The 24,374-nt window shown below is 40.8% G+C and overlaps 1 protein-coding gene across 3 annotated transcripts; it reads right to left on the bottom strand.

Moving 5' to 3' along the window:
• Positions 1–964: 964 nt before the first annotated feature.
• CYBB (cytochrome b-245 beta chain) lies at positions 965–24,374 on the bottom strand (the record flags this gene model as incomplete). 3 transcript variants are annotated; one of them, XM_079547417.1, is made up of 13 exons in its annotated part: positions 965–1,091; positions 1,835–1,959; positions 3,084–3,230; positions 4,015–4,177; positions 4,446–4,699; positions 5,544–5,636; positions 6,226–6,355; positions 11,400–11,590; positions 12,435–12,580; positions 13,070–13,154; positions 16,639–16,749; positions 17,755–17,850; positions 24,345–24,374. In XM_079547417.1, 13 exons carry the CDS (start codon positions 24,372–24,374, stop codon positions 965–967), a joined length of 1,698 nt encoding a protein of 565 aa, XP_079403543.1. The 3 variants fall into 3 exon arrangements, with proteins under 3 accessions (XP_079403543.1, XP_079403542.1, XP_079403544.1); XM_079547416.1 differs by lacking the exon at positions 24,345–24,374 and adding an exon at positions 19,842–19,886; XM_079547418.1 differs by lacking the exons at positions 17,755–17,850; positions 24,345–24,374 and having other exon boundaries at positions 13,070–13,207; positions 16,639–16,678.

Genomic DNA, 24,374 nt, shown 5'->3' with positions numbered 1-24,374 from the left:
TTAATAAGTGGGTTGCAAACAGAATTATGTAGATTTAAACATGGCCCCTTTGAGGGAAAGAACTGAAAATTTCCCCAAGGGTTGATCTGTACTAGCGTTTACCAGCTGTGACTTCCTGCCTTTCAGATGTGTCATATGGCAGTTTCCTATTCATATGTAACCAAATGGTAATCTGTCCTTCTGAGGTAGCGCATAGTGCTTAGATAACGTTTACAAATGGTTTAAAGGGAGAACACATCAGGTCTTGCAAGATGGAGGTGTAAAATATGCCGCATACAACCAGATAGCTGCACAAACTTGTCTGCAAACTTCACTGCAGCTGTGGCATGTTGGCAGTGGTGCTCTGACATCCAGGTGGCTCCTTTTCAGTACTCTGCTTTCCTAAAGAGAACTGGCTGCTTTTCAGCTGCTCGCACTACCTCCTCGACAGGGTGGTTAGGCTTGTCTTTGGAAACCAGAGAGTTGCTTGTTTTCAAAGCAGATTTCCTGTTTTAAGGAGAAATCTTTCCCCTTCACCCTTTCCTAAATTTCTATTTCGAAGTACTCTCGATAGCCAGCATAAGCTGTCTCTAAGTAGCAAGCATTACACCAGAATGCTTTCTTGTTTAATAGCATTAAGCTTTATCAATGTGAATTGGATCCCAAATGCATATGGCTGCCTAGAACCTTCAGCAGTCATTATGAATAACAGGAGGATAAAGGCAGTTATTTGAGAGGAAATCCCCTCATGAAGACAAATAGGTTTCGGCTAAATTGCCAAATTGCCAGCATGTGGGGGGCAGTGCAAACTTTCCTAAGGTGAAACTTGATTCTTACTCTACCACAGCATCAAAATAACTCCAAAGAAGCAATGGGATATGTGTTAGTGTAGCTGAGTTAGAAGCTGGGCTATCCTTCCCAGACTCCAAACAGAAAGAGATCAATGTTCAGACTTTGTAATGAATGACTGCCACGTGTCTGGGAGTTAGAAGTTTTCCTTGTTAAAAATGAAGTGTACTCCTCGTGGGTCAGCTTCTGAGTTGCTGATGCTCTGCTTGCTGAGCGTGTCAGCGAGGCCCTCAGGTCCACAGAGAAAAACACCTATTCTGGAACTGTTAAGAAAATAGAAACATGGTCAGGAACTAGACATAGAGTAGCTGGATGTTCATGTAAATCAATCTTATGTTCTCTAGCAGCAAGTATTTTTTCTCACCTACAGAAACTAAAGCAGAACAGCATGTCTGTCGTTTAAAACTTATCACCCCTTCAAACTTGTGAGATATTTACTGCCACTTCTGAACCAGGTGGTGAGTTAAATCTCAGCTCAGCAGAAGTTAGCGAAGACAATTTTATTGACCTAATTGGAATCAGTGAAGTAAAGCCTCAAAGAGTTTATGGCAAAAAGTTTTGAAAGGAACTAATCAGTTTTTTTTTACAGATGACAACTAAAGGTCATCTGTACCCAGGTGCTGTTTTTTGTTTTGTTTCGGTTTTTTTTTGAGGTAGAAGGTGTTATTTTTAGAAGTGTTCAGAAGTTGAGTGACATTCCTATCTACTTCAACTTGAAAGATGAGATATATTTTTCCTAAAACATCTGCTAGTAATTAGACACTGCATCAAGTGTCTCAAGTGTCCACATACGGATGATCTTTTTTTAAAATTGTAGGTTAAAGTAAATTGGTCAAGACCCGATGGGATGAAACCCTACGTCAAGACCATGGCTGAAACCAGATAGAAAATACCTGAAGACTGTTATTAAAATATCATCAACATTATCAGTCAAAGGAACAAGACTGTGCTGTTATGGCAGTTAAATAGAGGACATTCACAGACACTTTCAATTGTACAAGATTACCCTGGATGCTGCCTCGCAATGGTTTTGAACTCATTTTCCCAGTTAGGTCTTCCATACAATGTTTTCTGTTTAAGGCCTGTAATCACATCCTTCTCCTCTTCATGATGCATTACAAAATGAGTGGCCTGTGAAAAATGAAAGACAAAGGATAGTGTCATGACAATATGCATCAAATTATTTGCATTCCGAAAATATTTCTGTAGAATTTATGGTATTTAGAAAGGAAAATTAACACAAGTCCTGACCAGCAGTGTCCATCTCTCTCTTACCCCTAGTCTGGGTTATCTCAAGAACTGAACACTTTGAACACATAACAATTATGTTCCTTTTTCAATGAACTGTTTTAGTCCTGTAAGAACTGTAAAATAAAGCTGCAAATTAAAACAACTCTTTCCCTTCCCTTACAGTAATACAACTCCTATGACCTTAATGAAGTTCTGCCAGTTTGATCTCCAGAAGGCCTGATCCGTATCAGGGCTTTTTGTCTACTCTCTCTATGTAAATTTCACTTAGAATAATCTAGGAGGAAATAGAAGACAGTTTTAGGGCTAAGGTTAGCCCTTGCTGAGTTCTGAAGCCAAAAAACTTAGAACTTTCTCCAAAAGCAAGAATTGCATGACTTTTCTTCTTTCCTTCATGTTTTTTTCACTGTATGTGTGAGGTAACTTCCTACCTTGCTGCTACTCTATCCCTGTAGTTGAGCTACAGCACTTAGACACACAGTGAATTTTTCAAAGGCAAGATATAAGTGACATAAAGCACCATTAAAAGTACCAGAGTGAGCACCTTTCCTTACTGAATCACATTCTCTACTGAGTCATGGAAGAGCTGTTCCTTCATCACTCTCCTCCAACCCATAATCATGGGATCAGATAGATAACTCATGAATGTTCTGAAACAAATATGCTGCCATCACTCAAACTTTTTGCATTAGCTTCCCCAAAATGGCATTTTCTGTAAGCAGTAACTACTGTCTTAGATACACCTGCAGGGTGAGCTGAGGTTGATGCTGTGAGGAAATACTACTTCCCAGCGTGCACAGCCAGAGTGAAAAAAAAGAGAAAGTCAGTGCACATCAGCAGCTAATCTCATGTAAGTTCTAGTGGGTAGTAATTATCTGCACTTAAAACCCCAGAGAGCCATGTGGACGTCCAGAATAATGACCATATGAACATTTATCAAAACATAACACACTTGCTAACATCAGCCTGGGGGCACAAGAAGGTGATATTTTCCATAGTGCTGTTACCTGAGTTTCGTCCCAGCCGGTAAGGTAGATGTTATAGCTGAGAAACTCTGCATTATTCCTCTCCTGCATTTGAGTCTCCAGAGACTGCAAGAGGTCAGCAAACCATTCAAAGGCATGAGTGTCCCTGCAAAGCCAGTAAAAATAGATCTGGAAAAGAGAAGCGAGAACCGTCAGGGGACATAGGTACTTAGGTTTCTGTTTGCTGACTAAAGAAGGACTGTGGAGTTCTTGAAGATACTGCTCTGACTAATTCAGTAAATGGGTAAGCTGGTGCTGAAGCTATTCAGGAGTTTGGATTGAGAAGGTGAGAAGGTTGTGAAGCAGAACAAGGAAATATCTTTCTCTTCTGCTAGTGGTTCACATTTGTAGTTGGGGATGTTTTCACCAGTTTTATCCCTGTGAAACAGTTTGTTAGCACATAAAATAATGACTTTGGTAGATTCTATCTCCCATCTGCTAGCAGGGAAGGTAAATTAAAGCAAGTAGCAAAACCAGTTCTGTCCACTGAATACAAATGTAACTGCAGTGTGACCCCACACCTCTGCACAGGGACTTTCCAGGGAGGTGATAGGAGGATGGTAGCATTCTGCTACCACTGACTCAGAGTTACTCTCTCTGTTCTTAGGGAAGGTATACAATGTTTGCACGAGCTGCAGTTAGTGCCTGTGAATTAATGGCATGTCTTGTTTGTCTTGCGTGGCTTGAATGGCACTTCCAACACAGGTGGAAATCCCCAGGACAACAGCTAGGCTTTGGGTGTTGAATTTTGCTCCTAGGGCATTTCCTTCCGTCTTTCTCTTCTCTTTTATTTTTGCAGTTTTGATCCTCCAGCTTCCATGATCACTTTTCTGGGACTGTTTTGATTTTGACCATTGGTCCTCCAACAACTAAATGGGTTCTGGGAAATCTCTGAGACAAAGAGGGCATGTACCTTCTTAAGTTTTAGGTTGGTTGCATCGTGGCAGTATTTGTACCAGACAGACTTGAGCACAGATGCGAATGGCGTTACCCCTATCCCGGCTCCAACCAGCATAACAGTTTCATAACTGAACACATCTTCACTAGCGGTTCCAAAGGGGCCATCTACAGCTATCCTGAAATCAAAAGTACATTGAAGAAATAGTGGATATTTATTAGCATCATTTAGAACAACAACAGAAAGGTGAAATATTTGCCTGTTGCACCAGAAAGTAAAAGAAAAGGTGGGATTGGTAGAGGAGGGAACCGACATGAGCAGTCTAAGGCCAACATCCATGACAGAAGTTGTTAAGGATTGTATCACAGATGCCACCAGCCAGGTTGAACAAAATTTCAGCTGCCCTAGATTTTGGTTGACTTTACAATGCTTGACTCCGTACATACTTGGGCAACTTCCATGCTTCCTGGAATTCCTGCTTATCACATCCACAGGCATTGAACAAGCCCTCTGTCCAGTCTCCTACAATACGGACATGAATGCTGAAGTAATCCTCTTCTGGGGCAGAGGTTAATGTGAATGGATGCCATTCCAGTTTAGACACTGCTGGACATTTGACAAAAATGTATTGCCCGACCTCCATCTTGAAACCCTTCTTCATCATCTGGAGCTCAATTGTCTTGAAGGGATGAATCACCACCTACAGTAAGAGGGACAAGGGGAAAAAAAGGCAGAAGTAAAAGGGTATCTTCCCTGTTCACTGGTTTTGTCTACATTTTTCATCGCTAGCATTGCCCTCTCCTACAAGAGCAGGAAAAGCAGATGAAATGTTCCCAGCAGAATGGGGAGTAAGGAGCAGTGCCTGGCAGCCAGGTGAAAGACTGCAGAAGATGCTAAATTTTTGGCTAAAGTACTTTTTTGCACCATTCTTGTGGTCACTCCAAAAGGGACAGGTCAGAGTGGGGACTATTCGGGCTGGAGAAGGGGAGACTGAGAGGGGATCTTACCAGTGCTTACAACTATCTAAAGGGTGGGTGTCAAGAAGATGGGGCCAGGCTCTTTTTGGTGGTGCCCTGTGACATGACTGCCCAGAGAGGCTGCGGAGTCTGGAAATATCAAAAAACCACCTGAATGCTTTCCTGTGCAACCTACTTTAAGAAACATGCTTTGGCAGGGCAGGTGGGCTACATGATCTCTGGAGGTCCCTTGCAACCCTGACAATTCTGTGATTCTGTGCCAGGAAATGTGGAACAGTTATATTGCTATAATTTATGCAGATACATAGAAAATTAATTTATCTTCTCCACAATTCAGTACTGTACTTAGCTAACTTTTCCTTCCTGCACTCTTTTGGAGACAGGCTTAGAAACAACTACACTTGGATGTTAGAGAGCAGTACTTTTTTTGCCTGTTAGAAACCATGACTTTCTTGAGATGTCTTCAGTTGAAAACACTGTATGACATGTAGGAACCCTGGTTTTGCTGCACCATCTAGAAAAACTGCTAGTGTTTAGCCCAGAGTTAAGCACAGCAGCAACACATACCTTTGTGATAACAACCTTCTGCTGTGATCTCCAAAACCGCACCAGCCTCTCACAGAGGTACAAAAACATGGGACCTACTACCCATTTCCATGTCTGTTAACAGAATAAAATGGGAAGTTAAGTTACAAAGATGGCAACTGAGATTACACTGAATTCCGGATACACTACAAACAGATGCTAAATTCAAGTTACATGTTATTTATCAACCAGAGTAAGGAACAGTTAAAATACATGACACCTTCAAACTGAGTTCTGTTCAGAGGCGGAATTTCTTTCCTTGTTGAGAATTGTATTTGCATTTTTAGTTGTTATTATAGGCATGAAATGGTAATTTCCTATGAATGATTTTTGTCTCTGCCTGAGTCTGGACATTAATTTTCTGTTAATGATCATCAGGCTATTAATAATGTGAAACTATTATGTAGATTATAGCACTTTTTGGAACCCCCGTGATATGAAATACACTTTGGTAAACAGTTCTCAGATTTACTCATCTGTTTTGCCTGTTAGTTGTGCTGTTGTTACAAGGTACTGGAAGTGGATTGTCTGTAGTCCATTTTGGGTTGTAATCCACTATGTGGAAATCTTGCTTAATGTAAAGAAAACTATTTTGTGCAGCAGGTTTATACACATTTAACAAAAAGAGTAAACAGTCGTTTTTTTGTACTGGATTTTTTCTTACCATAGGAGGATTCCCTGCAAACTGGGGGACAGGGCAAGCTCCTTTCTTTCCCCAGTCAGTGAAATTCTTAGAGCACATCTCTGGAATATGTTCAGCCAGACTCACAGCTGTCTGTCCCCGCACAATGCGCCTGAAAAAATGCAAAACATAAAGGGAGTAAGATGGGAATTAAGGAATATCTGTCACTTACTGTTATTCTGTGTATTCTTTTTCTGCATAGTTACGGACTCCTGCAGTGCTACTGCACCTTTTGATTCCTCTGTATGGCTCTGATCTATCCAAAACATTGTAGGGGGAAATACCGACTACGAGATCAGGTGAGGAACTGTGAGGTAAATTTATTATCGCTTCCAGAGTGTAATTAACACTAGGAAAACTCAATTCTTTTCAAAAAAACCCTACTTTTTCCTTCAATAGGAAAAATGAAACATGGAGTGGGCTCAATAATCAATAATAAAGTTTCCTATTGATCACTGCAGCAATTATTCCTCTTATTTTTCTTAAAAATCAAGGACAGCCTTTTCTGAAGAACATTATTCCTTTGGTAATTTCTCTCTCTTTACAACTGCAGAGTAGATTTTTAGTTGATGTGATGGAAACAGGTTCCTCTAGCTCAAAGTAGCTATGTTGGCTAAGCAAGCTGATGTTAGTTGATAATCTAGACCCAACATTCTAACGTGAGCTTTGCTTGTTTTGTTTTGTTCATTTATTTTATTACAGAGAAGCCTGATTGCTCCAGTTCAGCAGAACTGATGCTGGAAAAAGAATTCAGTTTTGAGAAGTAAAAGTATATTTTGATCGTGTTCACTATTTCCTGCGCCTCTGTGAAGTTCTACCTCACGGCCACATCTGAGCCCCTCATATGATGGCAATTAGTAGGTTAAGATCTAATGACTTTCCATAGAAATGGTCTGATTCTGATCAGACTGTTTGGTTTTATACCAATATAACTGCTGATATTTTCTTCCCATGACTTCCCTTTCTGCTTTTCAAGCTCAGTTTCCTTGAACTTGGCTGTGTTTCTAACATTTCAAAGAAATTAGGTATCTAAGTCATATGTACGCCTAGGTTTAAGTGACAAATGTATCAGAGGATTATTAGAATGCCCGTGTGCAATCTTGAAAGTTAAAGATTTCACTGCTTATAGATATTATTAATGAACCTCTTCCTCATTAAGGGTTTGACTAACGTCCTGCCTAAAAAATAAAGGGAAGAAATGTCACTGTCCCAGGAGCATCATGAGTTGCAATTTTCAGAAACAACATCGGCTGCAATTTACTTCCCCAACAGTGACAAGGGCTTCATCTGAGCTGACCTTGGAGTGATTTACAGGAATGGGAGGAGCCCATTTTCTGCCTGTTTTCTGCCACTCCTGAGCCTGTTGCTTAAGGGCTAGTGGTTTTCACCCTGCCCTACACTCCATTCGAAGTTTGACAAGCCAGCAGCCTGTATAAGGAAAGGAAAAGACTTATTTTCACTTACTACACGCTGTAGGTGACCTTCCAAGATTGCAATTAAGCCTTCAGCAATATAGCCTTCTAATTTCTTCTTTTTCTGTTAAAAATTTTACTTTAGTTTGCCAAGCAGAGTGATCTGAATCTCAATATTCCTTCCTCATTACATTTACTATTGATGGGAAGGTCAGGATTTCTATCTGTGATGTGTAACTAATAGACAAATAACATCAGCGCTAAAAAGTACTATAACAGCATCAGACAAGAATCTGCCCTCTTCATTCCATTAACTATGTATTCTTCAGTTTTCTACATATTCATATGTATTCATATATGTTTGACACAACCTTCTGTCTCTTGAGATAAAATGACATCTCTGTGCCTTTCAAACACGTTGAGAGTGTCAGATCATACTTCCGTATTCACCTGCTCCCAAAGCAGTGCCTGACAGCCACATGGATCCCCACTGCTGCCTAAACTTTTCAGCACTGTATTAAAATGGTGAAAGTATAGTCATCATTGAAAGAACAAAAACTCCACTTTTATGAAATGTATACTACTCACTGACTTAGAAAAAGCAATGTTTGCTTTCTAATAGCATCGTGTAGTAACTGCTGAAAAGTTTAGACATTTTGTCAGTAGTTACATGATATTTCCAAAGGAAACAAATGCCATTTACTCTCCTTCAATTTTTGCTCTAACATTCTTCTTGTTTCAGAAGTCAAAATGGACAAACATGCTGCTGGTGATTCTCATTTCCCTTCTATTTCTGTTCTTCCTGCTGTAGTCTCATTTCTTTTTTTTTTTTTTACTGGTGCTACTGGACTAAGAGGAAGTGTTGTTGAATAGTCATTATTATTGGGCACTTTTAATACACTTTCCAGTGCTCTGAATCCTCAACTAATTTTAAGACCTAGAATTTCTTTTTAAATGGATAACACAGTATATCTATAAACTATGAAACGTGCCTTGGATACTTAAGGATTCTTTTCATGCATCAGTTCTGTAGTTTCATAAAATGAAACTGAAGTTTCATTTTGGAAGGCCAACAGGACTGACGTCCTGATGGGGGTTTGTTACAGACAGCCTAACCAAGATGAAGAGATGGATGAGGCATCCCACAAGCAGCTGGCAGAAGTTACGTGATTTGTAGCCCTTGTTCTCATGGGGGACTTCAACTTCCTTGATATATGCTGGAAATATAATACAGCATAGAGGAAGCAGTTTAGGAGGTTTCTGGAGTGTGTGATAGACAACTTGTGATGCAGCTGGTAAGAGAGCCTACCAGGGAAGGAGTCCTGCTAGACCTGCTGTTCACAGAGAAGGACTGGTGGGAGATGTGGAGGTCAGGAGCTATCTATCTTGGACAGAGTCACTACTAAAAGGTAGAATTCTCAATTCTTGGTGATGTCAGCAGGAGGGCCAGCAAAAACCTTGGACTTTCAGAGGACAGACTTTGAACTGTTCAGGAGACTGGGATTCATCCTAAAGGGGAAAGGTGTCCAGGAAGGCTGGTCGCTCCTCAACAAGGAATTCTTAGAGCCATAGGAGCAGGCTGTCCCCCTGTGCTGTCAGATGAGTCAGCAGGGAAGAAGACCAGTGTGGATGACCAGGGAGCTTTCTCGGAGGCCCCAGGAGGAAAAAGTTTACCTGCTGTGGAAGAAGGGATGGACAACTCTGGAAGAGGACAAAGAATTTGCTAGGATACGCAGGAAAAAAATTAGACAGAAGCCCAGCTTGCACTGACCCTGACCATTGTAGCAAAAGAGAATCAAGAACTTTTTTTACAAATATATTAACAATAAGAGGAGGACTAAAGAGAATATCCATCTTTTACTGAAACATGACCTCTGAGGATAAGGAAAAGGCTGATGTTCTCAATGCCTTCTTTACATCTGTCTTTAACAGTCAGACCAGCGATCCTTGGGGTATTTTACCTCCAGACTTGGAAATCTGGGATAGGGAGCAGAATAAACTCCACACAATTCAGGTGGAGACAGTTAGAGACCTTTAACTCAACCTAGACTGCCACAAATCCATGGGGCTGGATGGGATCTACTCGAGGGTGCTGAGGGACCTGAGACAGGTGACTGTCAAGCTGCTTTCTACCATCCATCAGCACTTCTGGTCAACCAGAGAGGTCCCAGAGGACAGGAGGCTTGCCAATGTGACTCTCATCTACAAGAAAGATCATAAGGAGGATCTGGGGAACTACAGGCCTTTCAGCCTGACTTCAATGCCAGGGAAGGAGATGGAACAGATCATCTCGAATGAGATCACACAGTAAGTGTGGGACAACCAGGGGATCAGGCCCAGTCAGCACGGATTCACAAAAAGCAGGTCCTGCTCGACCAACTTGATCACCTTCTATGACTGGATGATCTTCTGGTGGATGAGGCAAAGGCTGTTGATGTGGTCTACCTAGGCTTCAGCAAAGCCTTGGATTCTGTCTCCCACAGTATCCTCCTGGGGAAGCTGTCAGCCCGTGGCTTGGACAGGTACACTCTTTGCTGGGTAAAGAACTGGCTGGATGGCTGGGCCTTGAGAGTGGTGGTGAATGGAGTCAAATCCAGCTTGTGGCCAGTCATGAGTGGTGATCCCCAGAGGTCAGTATTGGGGCCTGTCTTGTTCAGTATCTTTACTGATGAGGCAACTGGGTACATCTTCACTAAGTCTGCAGAAGAGAACAAGGTGGAGGGAAGTGCTGATCTGCCTGAGGGTAGGAAGGCCCTTCAGAGGGATCTGGACAGGCTGGATTGATGTGCTGAGGCCAATGGATGAAGTTCACCAAGACCAAGGGCCTGGTCCTGCATTTTGGCCACAACAACCCCAAACAACATTACATGCTTGGGGCAGAGTGGCTGGAAGACTATGTGGAAGAAATGGATCTGGGGGTGTTGGTCAACATTCAGCTGAACGTGAGCCATTGGTGTGCCCAGGTGGCCAAGAAGGCAAAATGCATCCTGGCTTGTATCAGAAATAGTGCAGTCAGCAGGAGCACGGAACTGAGCGTGCCCCTGTACTCAGCTGTGGTAAGGCTGCAACTTGGGTACTATGTTCAGTTTTTGGGCTCCTAACTATAAGAAAGGCATCAAGGCCCTGGAGTGTGTCCAGAGCAGGGGAACAAAGATAATGAGGCATCTGGAGCAAGTCTTATGAAGAATGGCTAAAAGAATTGGGATTGTTTAGTCTGGAAGAGGCTTAGGGGATACCTTATTGCTCTCTATAACTGCCTGAAAGGAAGTTGTGGCAAGGTGGGGAGCAGCCTCTTCTCCTAGCTAACAGAGATAGGAATAGAGGTAATGGCCTTAAGTTGCATCAGGGGAGGTTCAGGTTGCATATTAGGAAAAATTTCTTCTCTGAAAGAGTGATCAGGCGCTAGAACACGTACGTGTGTGTGATGTAACTCCTTTCAGGTTTCAGAGATCAATTAAGAATTAGACACAGGCACTTTGAAAAAAATATTTTGAATTAAAATATTGTAAGAAGTTGATTATCGGTGAGCTTAAGCATGCCCGAGTCTCATATAGTCTCATGCATGTGAATAATTGCTGTATGTATCTGAGGGCCTGTTGGCCTCAGAGCCTGTACTGGCACATCATTACCTGCAGAAATAACTGCTCCTTAGTGACTTAAGTCTCTATGTGCTTCTATGAGTGGAGAGTTTGAAGCTAAAACAGGGTAGTGATCATGTATTGTATGGTAAGTGCAAATACTCACCCAGCACCATGGATGACAAGGCCAATAAAGAAGATGACAAAAAGATGGTGAGTGTACCAAAACACTTCAAAATATGACCTTCGGATGATTTTGGTGGATGATGTGATGATTAGTATGAGGGCCAGAGTGATGATAACACCGGTGATACCAGCCAAGTACGTGAAAGCCACATATAAGCCCCCCACAGGATTCTGTGAAATAATTGCACATGTTGGTCAAAGGGGTTGCATCAAAGCTAAGGCAGCTGAACCATCAGTCTATCTCACTTGCCAGATCCTGCACCCTGTTGCAAATCCTTAGGTTATCCTCTGTGAATTTGCCAACAATGCTTTGAAAACGTACTTCAATTTTGTTGCACTGCAGATCTGCTCCTACTAGAGAAAGTAAGAATAGAAACAAAGGGTTTCATACCTATCTGCACACCAAAGACTATTTCTTATTCTGCTCCTGCTCAGCAATACGTGTGTGGGAAAAATGAACATTTTTGCATAGCTCTCTTGCTAAAACTGAAGTCCCACATCCATATTTAGAGCTAAACTAAAGCTCTTATTTTTAGTGGTGCTGGGCAGTTGTGGGTCTTCCAGCTTACAAGAACGTCAGATTCTCAGAGCTTCTGAGAAATTGGGAGGTTTCTTTTTCTGTTTCCTTTTTCTGTTTTTTTCTTTTTTTTTTTCTTTTTTTTTTTTCTTTTTTTAATCCTGAGCTTAGGGAACCCAATTTCAAATGTTTTTCTCAATTTCTGTCTACCTTTCTGTGGGAATGTCTGCCTCACTCAAAAAACTTCTTTTACAGGGCATTTTTTTTTATGCTGTTTTAAAGCTACTTTGAAATCCTCACGTGAAGAAGCCTAAGGTATTACCAAAAATCAGCAACACTATTACTGATCACTACAGGAAAATGAATTACAAAAGGCTTTCCTGCAAGATGGTTCAAAGACAGATTGTGCACTCCAGAAATAGACAGCCTTCTGAGATACTCTTAGGTAATCATCCAAATGAATGTAATAATGATTCTTCACAGCTGGATGTCACTTACCGGAACAGTTTGTCTATAAAAGTTGATATAGCTTTCATTTGGGCCATCACCAAGTCTAGAAAGCACAGCTGCCAATGTTCCTTCCTCTTCAACACGTGCATGCACGCTCCACTCTACATTGAATAAGTGTGCAATGATGTGAATTGCTAGGAAAGAGAAAAAAAAGAAATAATTAGGGATAAGTACAGAGTAAATGCTCCCTGTTCTGGGGTAAGCTTTGTAGCATTTCTCAACAGCAGCTTAGAACCTGTGCCACTCCCATGGCAATTTCGGATCACTGATGAGTGTTAATTCTTTCATAATTTCTTCTATTTGTTTCAAACGTGCCAGCTAAGAAATAAGCCTAAACAGAAATTTTAGTCAGAGTATTTGGTTCTAAAGGCATTGCCAAATACCTTTTATTAATCCTTGTCATGAATGTTACTAGCTGTGAAAGAGAAAAGCACCCTTTCTTATTCATCTTTTGCTACCAGTTGCAGAATAATACTTAAAATGTTTCAAGCCTTCATGCACTCTGACTCATTTAAGTTAATAAAATCAGCTCCCTTCCTATATCCTTAAGAACTTGGATCTCATTTGAATTCTACGTAACACAAACAGGAAAGCAATAACCAAAGAAACATTTGAGTACCAACCAGTATGAAGGGCGATCATCCATGCCACCATTTTGTGAAAGGTGAGGTTCCTGTCCAGTTGCCGTCTGATACGGGTAGAGCAGCACTTTGAGTTTGAGGAAAAAAATATTTGCAGACTACTTGTGATTCCTACACACACTTATTTAAATGCAGAGAAAAAAATGGAGGCCCTGAGCACAAGAATTGGTGACATTGCTGGTAAAGAATTAGAATTCCTAAATATAAACAAAAATATATTACTCCATATATCAGAATATGATAATAACATGTTGTATTTTAATATGTCTAATTGAAACAAAGTATATGACAATGAGAAAGCAAAATAACATCAATTATGGGAAAAATATATCTATCTTATCTGTGTTAAATTTAAATTAGATGCTATAAATGGAGGGAATAATCATACTCTGCCATGCCTGGAGAAGTTGACTTGTACTGCCACATAGCAATAGGATCCTGCTGCGATTCACACTCCAAGCATCCAAGTTTGGGTGCTTCCACTCCAAACACACCAGTTACTTATGGTTCTAAGTGATTCCTTTCCCAGAACTCTGGGTGTACTTGGCAAACACTCACTTGCAACTTGTTAGTGGAATTACCCAAAGAGAAATAAGAATAATAAAGTCTCTACTAATACAAGCTGAAGAACGGCTCTTAGAAAAACAGAATGATATTTTCATTAACTATTATGACAGATACCTGAGAGGTCCCATCTAAATTATAGTCTCTATTATAGTCAGCAGGAGTTTTCCTATAAATTCTTGTTCATGTAAAGCTAGCATATGCTGTCTCCACACAGAAGAAAGTGTAATTATTCTGTGTTGTGTCCATATATTGCTTTTGCTGACTGACAAAAAAACAGAAATTACTAAGCAAGCTAAAACATGAGAGCCATATAGGTGTTTTACACAGCCAATTAAGAGAGCAAGATAATCATCCAAGTGCTTGCTGAGCACTAACTTTGTAGATGGTATGGTAAAGTATCTTCCCAGTCAACAGGGTGGATCACATCATCCCAGACATTCAGAGTGAAACAGAAGGGATAATAGAACACCAGAACAATTAAGCATAAGACCAAGCAATAGCAAAATGCTGCAGTTAGGTTCAGTGGTGAAGCTCATTAACAACAGCAATGAATACAGAACAAAGGGGTATGCAAAGACAATACTGCTGTTACTGATAAATATCTTTGTAGTGAATGATTTCTGGGTGGCAGGATGTAAAGGGAGGGAGTTTCCAGCACACTGCTATTGTGCAATTGGTTTGAACAAATTTCCCCTCTCCCTAACCTCAATGGCATTGCTGTTGGAAAGGCCACTACCCTTTCAATATGTTACATGACATTTAAAAATCCTGATTTTCTTAAGAAATCCTCACAGAGCATAATTAATTAGACTGAACAGCAGAACAAGCATAAGCAACTGTACTGCTGCACCAAGGCTACGACAGTCCCAGCACTACCCCTGGCACATTGGACTTGGCATGTTTTGCTTAAGATAATCACCTTCTTCCTGAGGTATAGCCTTATTGCAACATGCAATTACAGTTAAACAAAGTCCGACTGCCTAACAGTCCTATTTTATGTCCCTTCCTCATGTCCTTGTACACCCTCAGAGCCTTTAGCTTCCTCATACAGCCAGACAGTGAGCTGCAGGCAAGCACCAAAACCATGCAGCTCTCTACATGATTCTCACTTGCAAACTGAAAAGGAGATTTGCAACTAGGGACAAGCAGCATTAAGACCCAGCTGGAATAAAATTCTCAGCCCTTAGAATCATGTTTTAGCATTACTGTAATGTCTCTGCAAATGTCTTCAGTTCTTTCATTGCTTTGAGCTCAGAAGTCCTCTTCCCAACCTGCTTTCAGCTTGATGCCTGTGAGATCTAGTTCAGACCTCGTGAAGACCTGGTATGATCAAGATCTCATCAGTGTTTTCCAGTTGTATTCATCTAATGACAAAACAAAATCTTACTAAATTTATGTTCATTATTAACTTCTGCAGCTTGGGGAGCCAGCTGTCATTGTGGCATATACTATTTGATCTTCCTCAAAGCAGAGGAAGAACAACTTTAGCCCTACATTTTTACTTATTATTCTTTTTCTTTCACGCACATGGAGACAGCATGTCTGCTTTTATCACTACCCAGAATCTGAAGAGGTATAGAACAAGATAGAAAGTCTGGTCTGGATATTTCCAAGTTTATATTTGTTAGTGCTATGCCTAAAAAGAGCCAGAGCACTTTGGATGGCATTGGAAATATAATTTAGGAGCAGAGGCAGCTCATATTCATCCACAATGACTGCCAGAGTATATGTACTAGATGAATATATAGCCTGGGTTGAGTCTCATTATTTTCTGGTGGCTTTATATCCCATTCTCCTCTGCTATGAAGGACTCTTGAAACTGCACATATTGTATTATTGCTTGTACTTTTGCTCTGCTTTTTCCACCCTAACAAACAGTCTCGTCTGCATGAAAGAATTTCTGATAGATTTACAGATGAAAACCATGTTCTGTGAACTTGTGTTGTTGACTGCGCATATACTAAGGATGATAGAAAGAAAGGAGTAATCATATATTTGGAAGGAAAGTTTATGAGCTCAAGGAGAATATTATTCCACTGAGGTGTGGTGTGGCAGCATACTGGTCCTTGATAGGAATGGAGTGACTGTGATGCAGATAGAAATGAGGCAACAGGATGAATAGAAAAAAAACACAAGAAGTGCTAGGGTCCCCTCAGCTGACAAGGTACATACATTTTGTATTAACAAGGTTTGCAACTTACAGTTCCCTTTGGAGGCCTAATCATCAGAGCTGTGGAACAGGAGCCTTTTTTTGTTTAATATGCCTGGATAAAAATTATTTTGTTGTTGGTTGTTTTTTTTTTTTTTTTTTTTCCTGCATTGTTTCTGTTGTAATAGACAGCAATCTGCATTTCAGCAACGTGACAGAGTCAGTGCTACCATAGGAAGCCACTCCAGATATCACCTAGAATTGATTGTCCTTTTCTTAGTTCCTTGATACTGGGCAGCTGGGAGCTAGAAATAGTCAAAAGGGTGGTGAACTTCTCATCCTGAGACGGACATGCAATGCAAAAAAGGAAGAATGTAGTTTATGAACTTGTTGAAAAGGTCCCTTTCTAAAAGTCTGTGAAAGCATGTATTTGCTTTAAGAGCTGAAAATGCAAGCAAGGAGATAAAGGCTAATTTATCCCACTATGAATGGGTACTGTATCATTGATAGACTAGGCAAATATGTGTAAGCACCGCCAACCATGGTTGGCATGGAGCAGAGGGCCTTTGCATCTGAGACAGCATGATGCCCAGGAGACAAAAAAAAAGAGGAAGGGTAAGTCAAGGCTAAATATCTCAATAGAGCTCTAGGCTTACCACTGGCATATAGACCTCTGTCTTGCTCAGAGCAAAACCCTGAGCTTATCTGCTTCTTCAAAGAAGAGATCCCAAAACTATGGTATATTTGGGGAACTTGGACAAAGATTCTTGGTGCACTTGCAAAGCTACTTGGGTTATTATTTGTCATAAATTTTGAAATTCTTTTTTCATCTTACCGCACTTGATCCTCTGAGGAAGGAGAGCAAGTTTCGACATACTGGCAGCAGAATCAGCATGCAGTTGAAATTCAGACACGCTGCAGGAGCTCTTGCCAGAGCCAAAGCACGCTGAAATTGGAGAGGTGCTATTATTAAATTAATTACCTAAGACACTATCCAGGAGACAGATAAGTACAGATTTTATATGTGATTATGACACAACTATTCATGAGCATGAGATTTAGAGTTAGTTAACAATGTTTGCACTTCAGAGCAGCCATGCTCTGGCCTAGTTAGGGGCACAAATGCAGAAAGAGAAGATTCTTCCAGATAAGCAACCTTCTATTTACAGTTTTGAAATAACACAGCAGTATGAAAAGCTCCCCGTCACATTTGGCAGTTGGTAGGCAAATGCAGGTGCAAGTTTAAACTAGCAGCATTTTCCTTCCCAACATTTGAAGAAAATTTCCCCGCTGCTATTTCAGTTGGCTGAATTAGGGTAGACGGAAGGACAGCTTAAGAGGGAAGTGGTTTAGTGTTCAGAAAAGCAATGAGACTGGATCCAGAATTCTTCACAAATGTAGGTTAGTCTTTCTTGCAACTAGCACCAATATCAAAGAAGCTCTGTCATGCTCATAAAGCTCATCTCAGTTTAAGGTCTCTTCAGAAGGCCTAGGACTCTAGCTCCAAACTGTCCCTTGTGTGTGCATCTCTGTAAAAAGAATCCAGGGAAATTCATTGCCTCATCTTTTAGCAATATGTTCCCTTGATAGCCATATAAACTGTTCGTGCTACAAAAAACAATTGGAAGGGGAAATAATTGCATCATAGTTCTAGAAGCAATACTTTATTCGTCTTCTCCTTAATAAAGTAGCCACCATGCATATTCACTTTAATTACCCTGAGCACAATTGTTACCTGGAAACATCTTTAGAATGAGATGTGTCCATTTTGCTATCAGCTTTCTATTCAGAAGCTCTGGACAACTATGTGCATTCAGTTATCCGTTTATTTGACTTTTAACTCCTTCTTGAACCTGTTGCTCCAGCAAACTAATCCTGTTTCAATCAAATAAAACTAGGAAAAATTGTGTGTGTGCACTCTGTGCCAAGATAATGTATGCTTTGTACTTACGCCAAGGAGTACTCTGCTGTAGAAGAAATTCTGTGGGAGATCATATGCAAGATAGAACCACCAAAAGAGGAAGATGTTTAACCCCAACCACACAAGCTGAAAGAAAAATGAAGAGGAAACTTTAAACTTTGTTGATCATTCACGAAAATTTACACAGCACAGAAAATGGCCAATGAGATCTTTGTGTTTCTATTTGTAGAGACAGCTGTGCTGAGTATGAGGGTTCAGCAGGGAGAGTATATATATATGTATATATATATATTTTTTATCTGGTAGAAGTTAGCTTTGAGGTGTATAGAAATGGCAATAAACACAAATACAGATATTGGCAGCTGAAAATTTTGCATGGTTCTAAGAATTTAGACATGATTATATAAGAACTGTGATATTACATGTCACACTGTGATATTACATGTGTCTAATTAAGTCTGTGAGGTTAGTTAAATCTCCAAACATCATTAAAAGTTAGGACCTCTTCAAAATGGTGCTTCCTTAGATGTATTAACCTTTGTATGAGGAACACTTAATTGCTGTTCAACAGCAGTAAGAAGCTTGAGATCTAAATATAGATTGCCTTAATTACACCCGAGGCCTGACCATAACGTTTTCTATTGTGTAGGAGGCTCTAAATGTCTGAAATCAGTCAGCAAGAAATATTCAATGCAGGCATTTAGGTAGAGTTTAGACTATCCAAAATCGGGCCTTTTCATAGCTATACTGCAGTACTCACACAGTGTGTATCCTACAGTGCAGATTTCTTCAGGAAAAGGGAAGTTATTAACTCTTCTCAAAACTACAGAAGGTAGCCCATCTGGCCGCAGAAATTTGACCATTTGCCCATCAAATCAGCTGTAGGCTGATTTCACATACTGTGTTATGTGGTACAATCTGTATCAATGCACCTCTATTCTAAACAGATTAACCAGGATGTACAAACAGAGAAAAAAACCTCCAAGAAGTGGGAGAAAACTCAGACTATGGCTGTAAGTTAAGGACACCAGAAACTAACTTGACAGTAGCTCAGCCCTCTCAACCCATATTTTCGCTGGTCCTTTGGCCCAACCTGACACTGTAAAAACCTGGGACTGGTTTGGCATTTGAAGCCAACATCTTACCTGTATGGAATTAGTCTGGGAAAGTGAAGGGATTTCCATCAGGTGGCATTAGGTGTCTGCTTTGTTGGGGCAAACCAATATAAATCATGTCTGTTTCTATCAGGCGTGGGACAGCCCTGTATAATAATGCTGTAGTGGGCAATGAAGAATGCTTTGCTAAGGATTTCGGTGAATAGTACTTACACATACTAACCCCACTTTGCAGAAATCCCTTAAAAGGTGTTACTTTGTTATTACATGTATTATATATTATAATAAAGACATACGTATATACTTGAGTGTGACATTGCACTGATGTGAAAAAAAGAGAACTTTGAAATACTAGCTTCTGCCTGAATTTTCTCCCATAAGGACTGCCTTGTCTTACTGTTTATCTAGGTGAAACAAGAGTGAGATTTTTAGTACTTTTAAATCTTGCTTGGAATAGTTTAATATACTTTCACAGCTACTCCATGCAAACTATTCAAAATGGATTCAAATGCTAGTTGCCCTAATGAAAAATTCATCACTTTCTGCTCTAAATTCTGGAATCTGACTCTAATGCTAATTTTCTATCCTCCAGACACATCCAACCTGCTCTCAGTTGCATCTACTTCTGTTTACAAAAATGCAAGAAAACCCTGTTGTTGTGATTGCTTTCTATTTTGAAGTTCAATAGTTAACAATGAGATACAGTGTTATTTCTTTTCCTTAATTCATCGTTGCATCTAAAAATAGCAGGCACTTAAATGTATTTCTATCCAAGCAAACAGCTAACATACAACCATTTCTCAGTTCACAATGAAACCTACAGCAACGCACGTACCAGGGAGAGCTCCTTCAAAATCAAGTTCTTGAAGTGCGTCACTGCACTTGCTGCCCTAGCTTCAGAATAATCAAGCACATTATTCGCTGACACAAAGAGATCTGCTTATTAAAACGCTCTGCAGAACTTTTTACTGGACACAAATCACAATAAAAAATGGTACTTACAACGACAAAGATGGACAGTCCTTCATTCTCCACCCAGTTACCCATGTTTGCCCGAGACAAGAGTGCACGACAGCCCCGTTCTTTCTGGGACAGTGTCTATGACTTCTCTCATAAGGAAGTGAGAGCAGAAGCTCACAGCAATCTGTTTCCTTTCTCATTCATTTAGGAAATAAATTAACCCATAGTTCAATTTCATATCATACCCATAGTTCAATTTCAAACATGTTTCTACCAACTTTTAATAACTCACACACCTATAAATGATTGACATAAACTATCTCTTCCTCAAGATACAGAGTTTGGATAAAATAAATACCGTAACTGGTGAGGCTTTCTGCTGAAAAATGTATTGTCACTTTGAATAATTTTCAATGCTGAACTGTAATACACAATTCACAGAAGAATTATCTCATCCCAGCCTTATCTTCTTTATCATCCCAGGTCAGAGATGCCATTCCTGCAGATCCCTCTTGACAAATAGTCACTAGAATGATTTATCTTTTGATCACTCAAGGTTCACAGGAGCCTCCAAATATAATCAAAAGCTCTTCTTTTTTGGGACACACATGCAAACTGTAACATTTCCTCTCCACTTGGGTTAGCAGGGAGGACACGTGTCACTTGACTGTCTGGGTTTTTTTTTTCATTTTTTTGTACTCTCACACAGTTCCAGCTCTGGGAATTCTGACACTATGAAAAAAAAAAAAAAAAAAAAATGTAATGACTTTGTTTCTGTGATTGTAGAGAAGAATATGGAAAATGGTCCGTGTATATTCTGTAGCTTACAAGCCCATCAGACATTTATTCCAAAAGTATTCTTTCTTTAAAAAGCAACACCTTTGAGGGAGTTTAATGATTTCTGAATGTTTTGCCTCTGTGGTATCATGATTCCCAAATCCACAATAAAGAGCATAAAATGAAAAGTGGTCAGGGAAGGCAAAGTATCTGTTCTGATTCGTGGATGTCCATTCTAGCTGTGAAGACTAGCCAGCTTCTTCCACCCAGGAATAGCAGTACTCTTCCTGTTTTTTCTTCCAAGCAAGTGCGCGAAGCCAGGATGATCTGAGCTTCAACAGCCCTGGCTTGCCTGGCAGCTCCTCAGATACAAGAGCCACCAAAACATGGACTCTCTGCCTTAGGAGGCTTTTGGCAGGCCATAAACTCCAAAGGCGCAGGGTTTAGATCACTCACAACTGTCAAAGTTTGACACTCTCTCAACTGTCTGACTAGCGGCCATGAAGCAGAATATAATTTAGTTGCTCTCAGCCAAGCAGTTATCAAATACCCATAGCTTATCTCACAACCTGAGCTCAAGGCATAGAGGTCTTGAATAATTCCAGAGCTGGTGGATGCTGTAGCTCCCTGGTATTTGGGAGGTTTGCCATTAATTGGAAAATGGACAGGACAACATATAGCATGGTTTCTGTATGTAACAAGTATGGCTAGAGCTGGTATCAAAACCACCCACACATCACCCTCAATTTAATTCTGCTGTTTGAACCTTCTGAAAATGTGAAATATCACTGGTGCAATATCCCAGAGATGTATATGTTTCATGCTTTGGTCTAGTTAAAAAAACAAAACAAAACAAACAGCATCATATACAAGAAAAGGGAATGTTGGCAGCTGTGTATTAACAATTATGTAGGAGTGTGTTAAACTGAAGTATGAAAAACTGAAACACTTTTTTTACTCTGTTTCTAAAATGTCTGTCGCGCTAGCTGATTACTGCACGCTGTTTTTCTTCTTTGGAGTGAATGGTTCAGTGAACCATTTTCTGTGTGACAACCCTGAAAAAGTACTCAGATCTCAGGACTCTTCACTTCCTCACAGTAATTTTATGCCAGTTATTCTAGTTCCTCTGTTGATCTGTGAAATAAAGCTCTGTATATTTCTGTACAAATTTAAATAACATAGGACTGAGTGTTTCACACCTGCCTCCTAAAAGGGCCATGTAAAATTCTGCATGCACAGATTCACAAAAGAGAGAGGTAAAGAAAAGAAAATGAAAGAGACCCATTACCTGCATTGCTGCCAATATGCTAAGACAAGGCTGCTGAGCTCTCTCCCATATAGCTAGTGAGAGACATTGACTAGCCTCTTTTATTTTGTTGGTCGAAATATTTATTTCGAACTCTTTGCATGGTGTGTCTCTTGACCTTCCCTCGATTTTACACCAAAGAGGAAAAAGCAGACGAGAATCTTCTAAGACTTCTTACATGGAGGGGAAAGCCTCATCCTTAACTTTATATCCGTTCTCAAAAAGCATCATCTATGGAGCTTTCTCTGCTACACTACACACCAGACCTGCTTTCATGTCCAGTCTCAGGCTGTCACTGCACTGACCCCTTCACTCATGGGAATAAGATAGTATGAAACCCCTGCCTTCCCTGTTCTGTTTACAAGATAAATTATCCCATGCTGAGGCCAGGGCCCATACAACCTGGCCTCAAGCACGTCCAGCAATGGGGCACCACAGCTTCTCTAAGCAGCTGTGCCAGCGCCTCACTTCCCACATAGTGAGGAATTTCTTCCTAATACCTAATCCAAATCTCCCTTATTTTAGTTTAAACCATGATCACGTTAAGCTGGCAGTACTTTTCAGGTTAAGGCTGGCATAAGCAGAAAGTGAGGTTAGCATAACCCCCTATGCATAAAGCCTGGGGCCAAAATAACCCAGCTTTGCGCGGGTCTGCAAGAAATATAGCCCAGCCTAGCCATTGAACAGAAGCCCAGCTTTCACGACCCGCCAGGCGCTTTTTTCCTGCGCTCTTATCTTGCGTTCAGCGCAGCACCGGCACACCGAGCACGTGGAGACCCGTGGCAGCCTTCAGGCAGCGGGCAACGGCGGCTCGGCACCGCCACCCGGCGGCCAGCAGTGACGTCTCTGCTGGGGCAGGTTTTCACTCATTGAGCTGCCTGCACCATTCTTCAGGACAGCGGGGAGGCTGCTGATGATTCCATTATATTATACATATATATATATATATATATATTCTGTAAAAGCTGAGTAAGAAAATGAGCCCACTGTCAGCATTTTGTATTAAATGTTAATTTACCACTTGGAGATCTACATTGTCAAGGGGAAATATTTTAGTAGATATCAGATCAGAAACAAGAACCAAAGTCAGTGGTGTGTAACAGGTAAAAATATCAGCGCACCACAGCCTGCAAGCTCCAGGGGCAGCTTCTTTTCTCACATGACTGAAAGTGCCACTTCCCTGCTGTCTCCCTACGGGTCCCAGCTCTGCTTTCCTTTGCTGCTGTGAGCTCCTTGATGGATGTGAACATCTGGCAGCCATGTCTCATCACAGGTCTTCTGGTGTAAAGAGAGGGTGCCTTCTGACAGAATTTCCCTCTTGTAGACATCTGTCACACCTCTCTCATCTTTGACTTTGAAACCCAGTTTTTGAAAATGAGCCTGTCTGCTTAGCTTACTGTGTGGATAAACCATACTGAAAACACGGGGTGCTGGAACTGTAAGTATGTTTGTATTCAAAGTCACTTCACCTGCCTCTGCTACAAAGCCTCTTTGCTGTAGACATTTCTCCTTTTCGGAAGGGAAAAAGCAGGCAAAAAAGCTTCAGCTCTGGGGAGTTCAGTTATCTCCACTTCTGTGCTGAAGGAGAGAGATGGGCAGGGATGTGAAGCAGAGCTGAGACACACAGCAGTGACTTGGGAGCTTCGTGGAAATGGTGCACACACAGTGTCCCCAGCTTAAAAGTGAGTTGTGACCAGAAGCTCTAGTACAGTGGTGGCCCGCTAGCCACGTGACAGCCAAATGCATTCCCTGAGCAGAGGCAGCCTAGGAGCACGCACATGCACACAAAAGACATTGCTTCACAGAACCATGTCCTCATACAGCTTTTTCCATTGGCTGGCTGGGTGCCCTAATGGCTGTGCTACAGCGGAGGAAGAAATAGCATCAATATCATCACACAGTCACAGAAGTACTCCAGTAACCCCTTGCCAACATCCTAATTTCACGGGTCTATCCTACTTTACACTGCTGCACTCATATTGTAAAATACAAATGAGTGCTGTAAAAGGTGGGGGTTTTTTTGCTGATTTTTCTCTCTTGTTTCTCAGCATGAGGGCGACAGGGCAACCCATGTCAGTTTTAGATCCCTGCCTGCAGCATGACATCTGACTGACATGGCTCCTGGCTCAGCCTTGTTTGTACTGAGGACTTTGAGTTTTTGTTAACAGCAATAGGAGAAACACTGAGAAATGATTTCATGTTAAATGCACAAGTCTAAGAAAGATAACAACACAATGAACTGTGGCACCAAGGAGCAAGCTTTTGCATAAAGCTTCACTTTAAAATAATCTATTAGCTAGAGTACTAAAATATGGCTCATCCCTGTGCTAAGGCTGAGCATGAAGCCTATAGGCTGCTAAGTCATATTTAAATTGCTTCTGAAAACAGAATAACACGGCTGTAGCCATACATCACTGTAATGGTGATGTTACAGAAATCATCCCATCCTGACCAGACAGTACCAGAAGGAGTAGAAATTGCAGAGATACCAT

Source organism: Tetrao urogallus, assembly GCF_951394365.1.
Source record: "Tetrao urogallus genome assembly, chromosome: 1".
NCBI lineage: Eukaryota > Metazoa > Chordata > Aves > Galliformes > Phasianidae > Tetrao > Tetrao urogallus.
The sequence above is the reverse complement of the archived record's forward strand: the minus strand, read 5'-3'. Positions and strand labels throughout refer to the sequence as shown.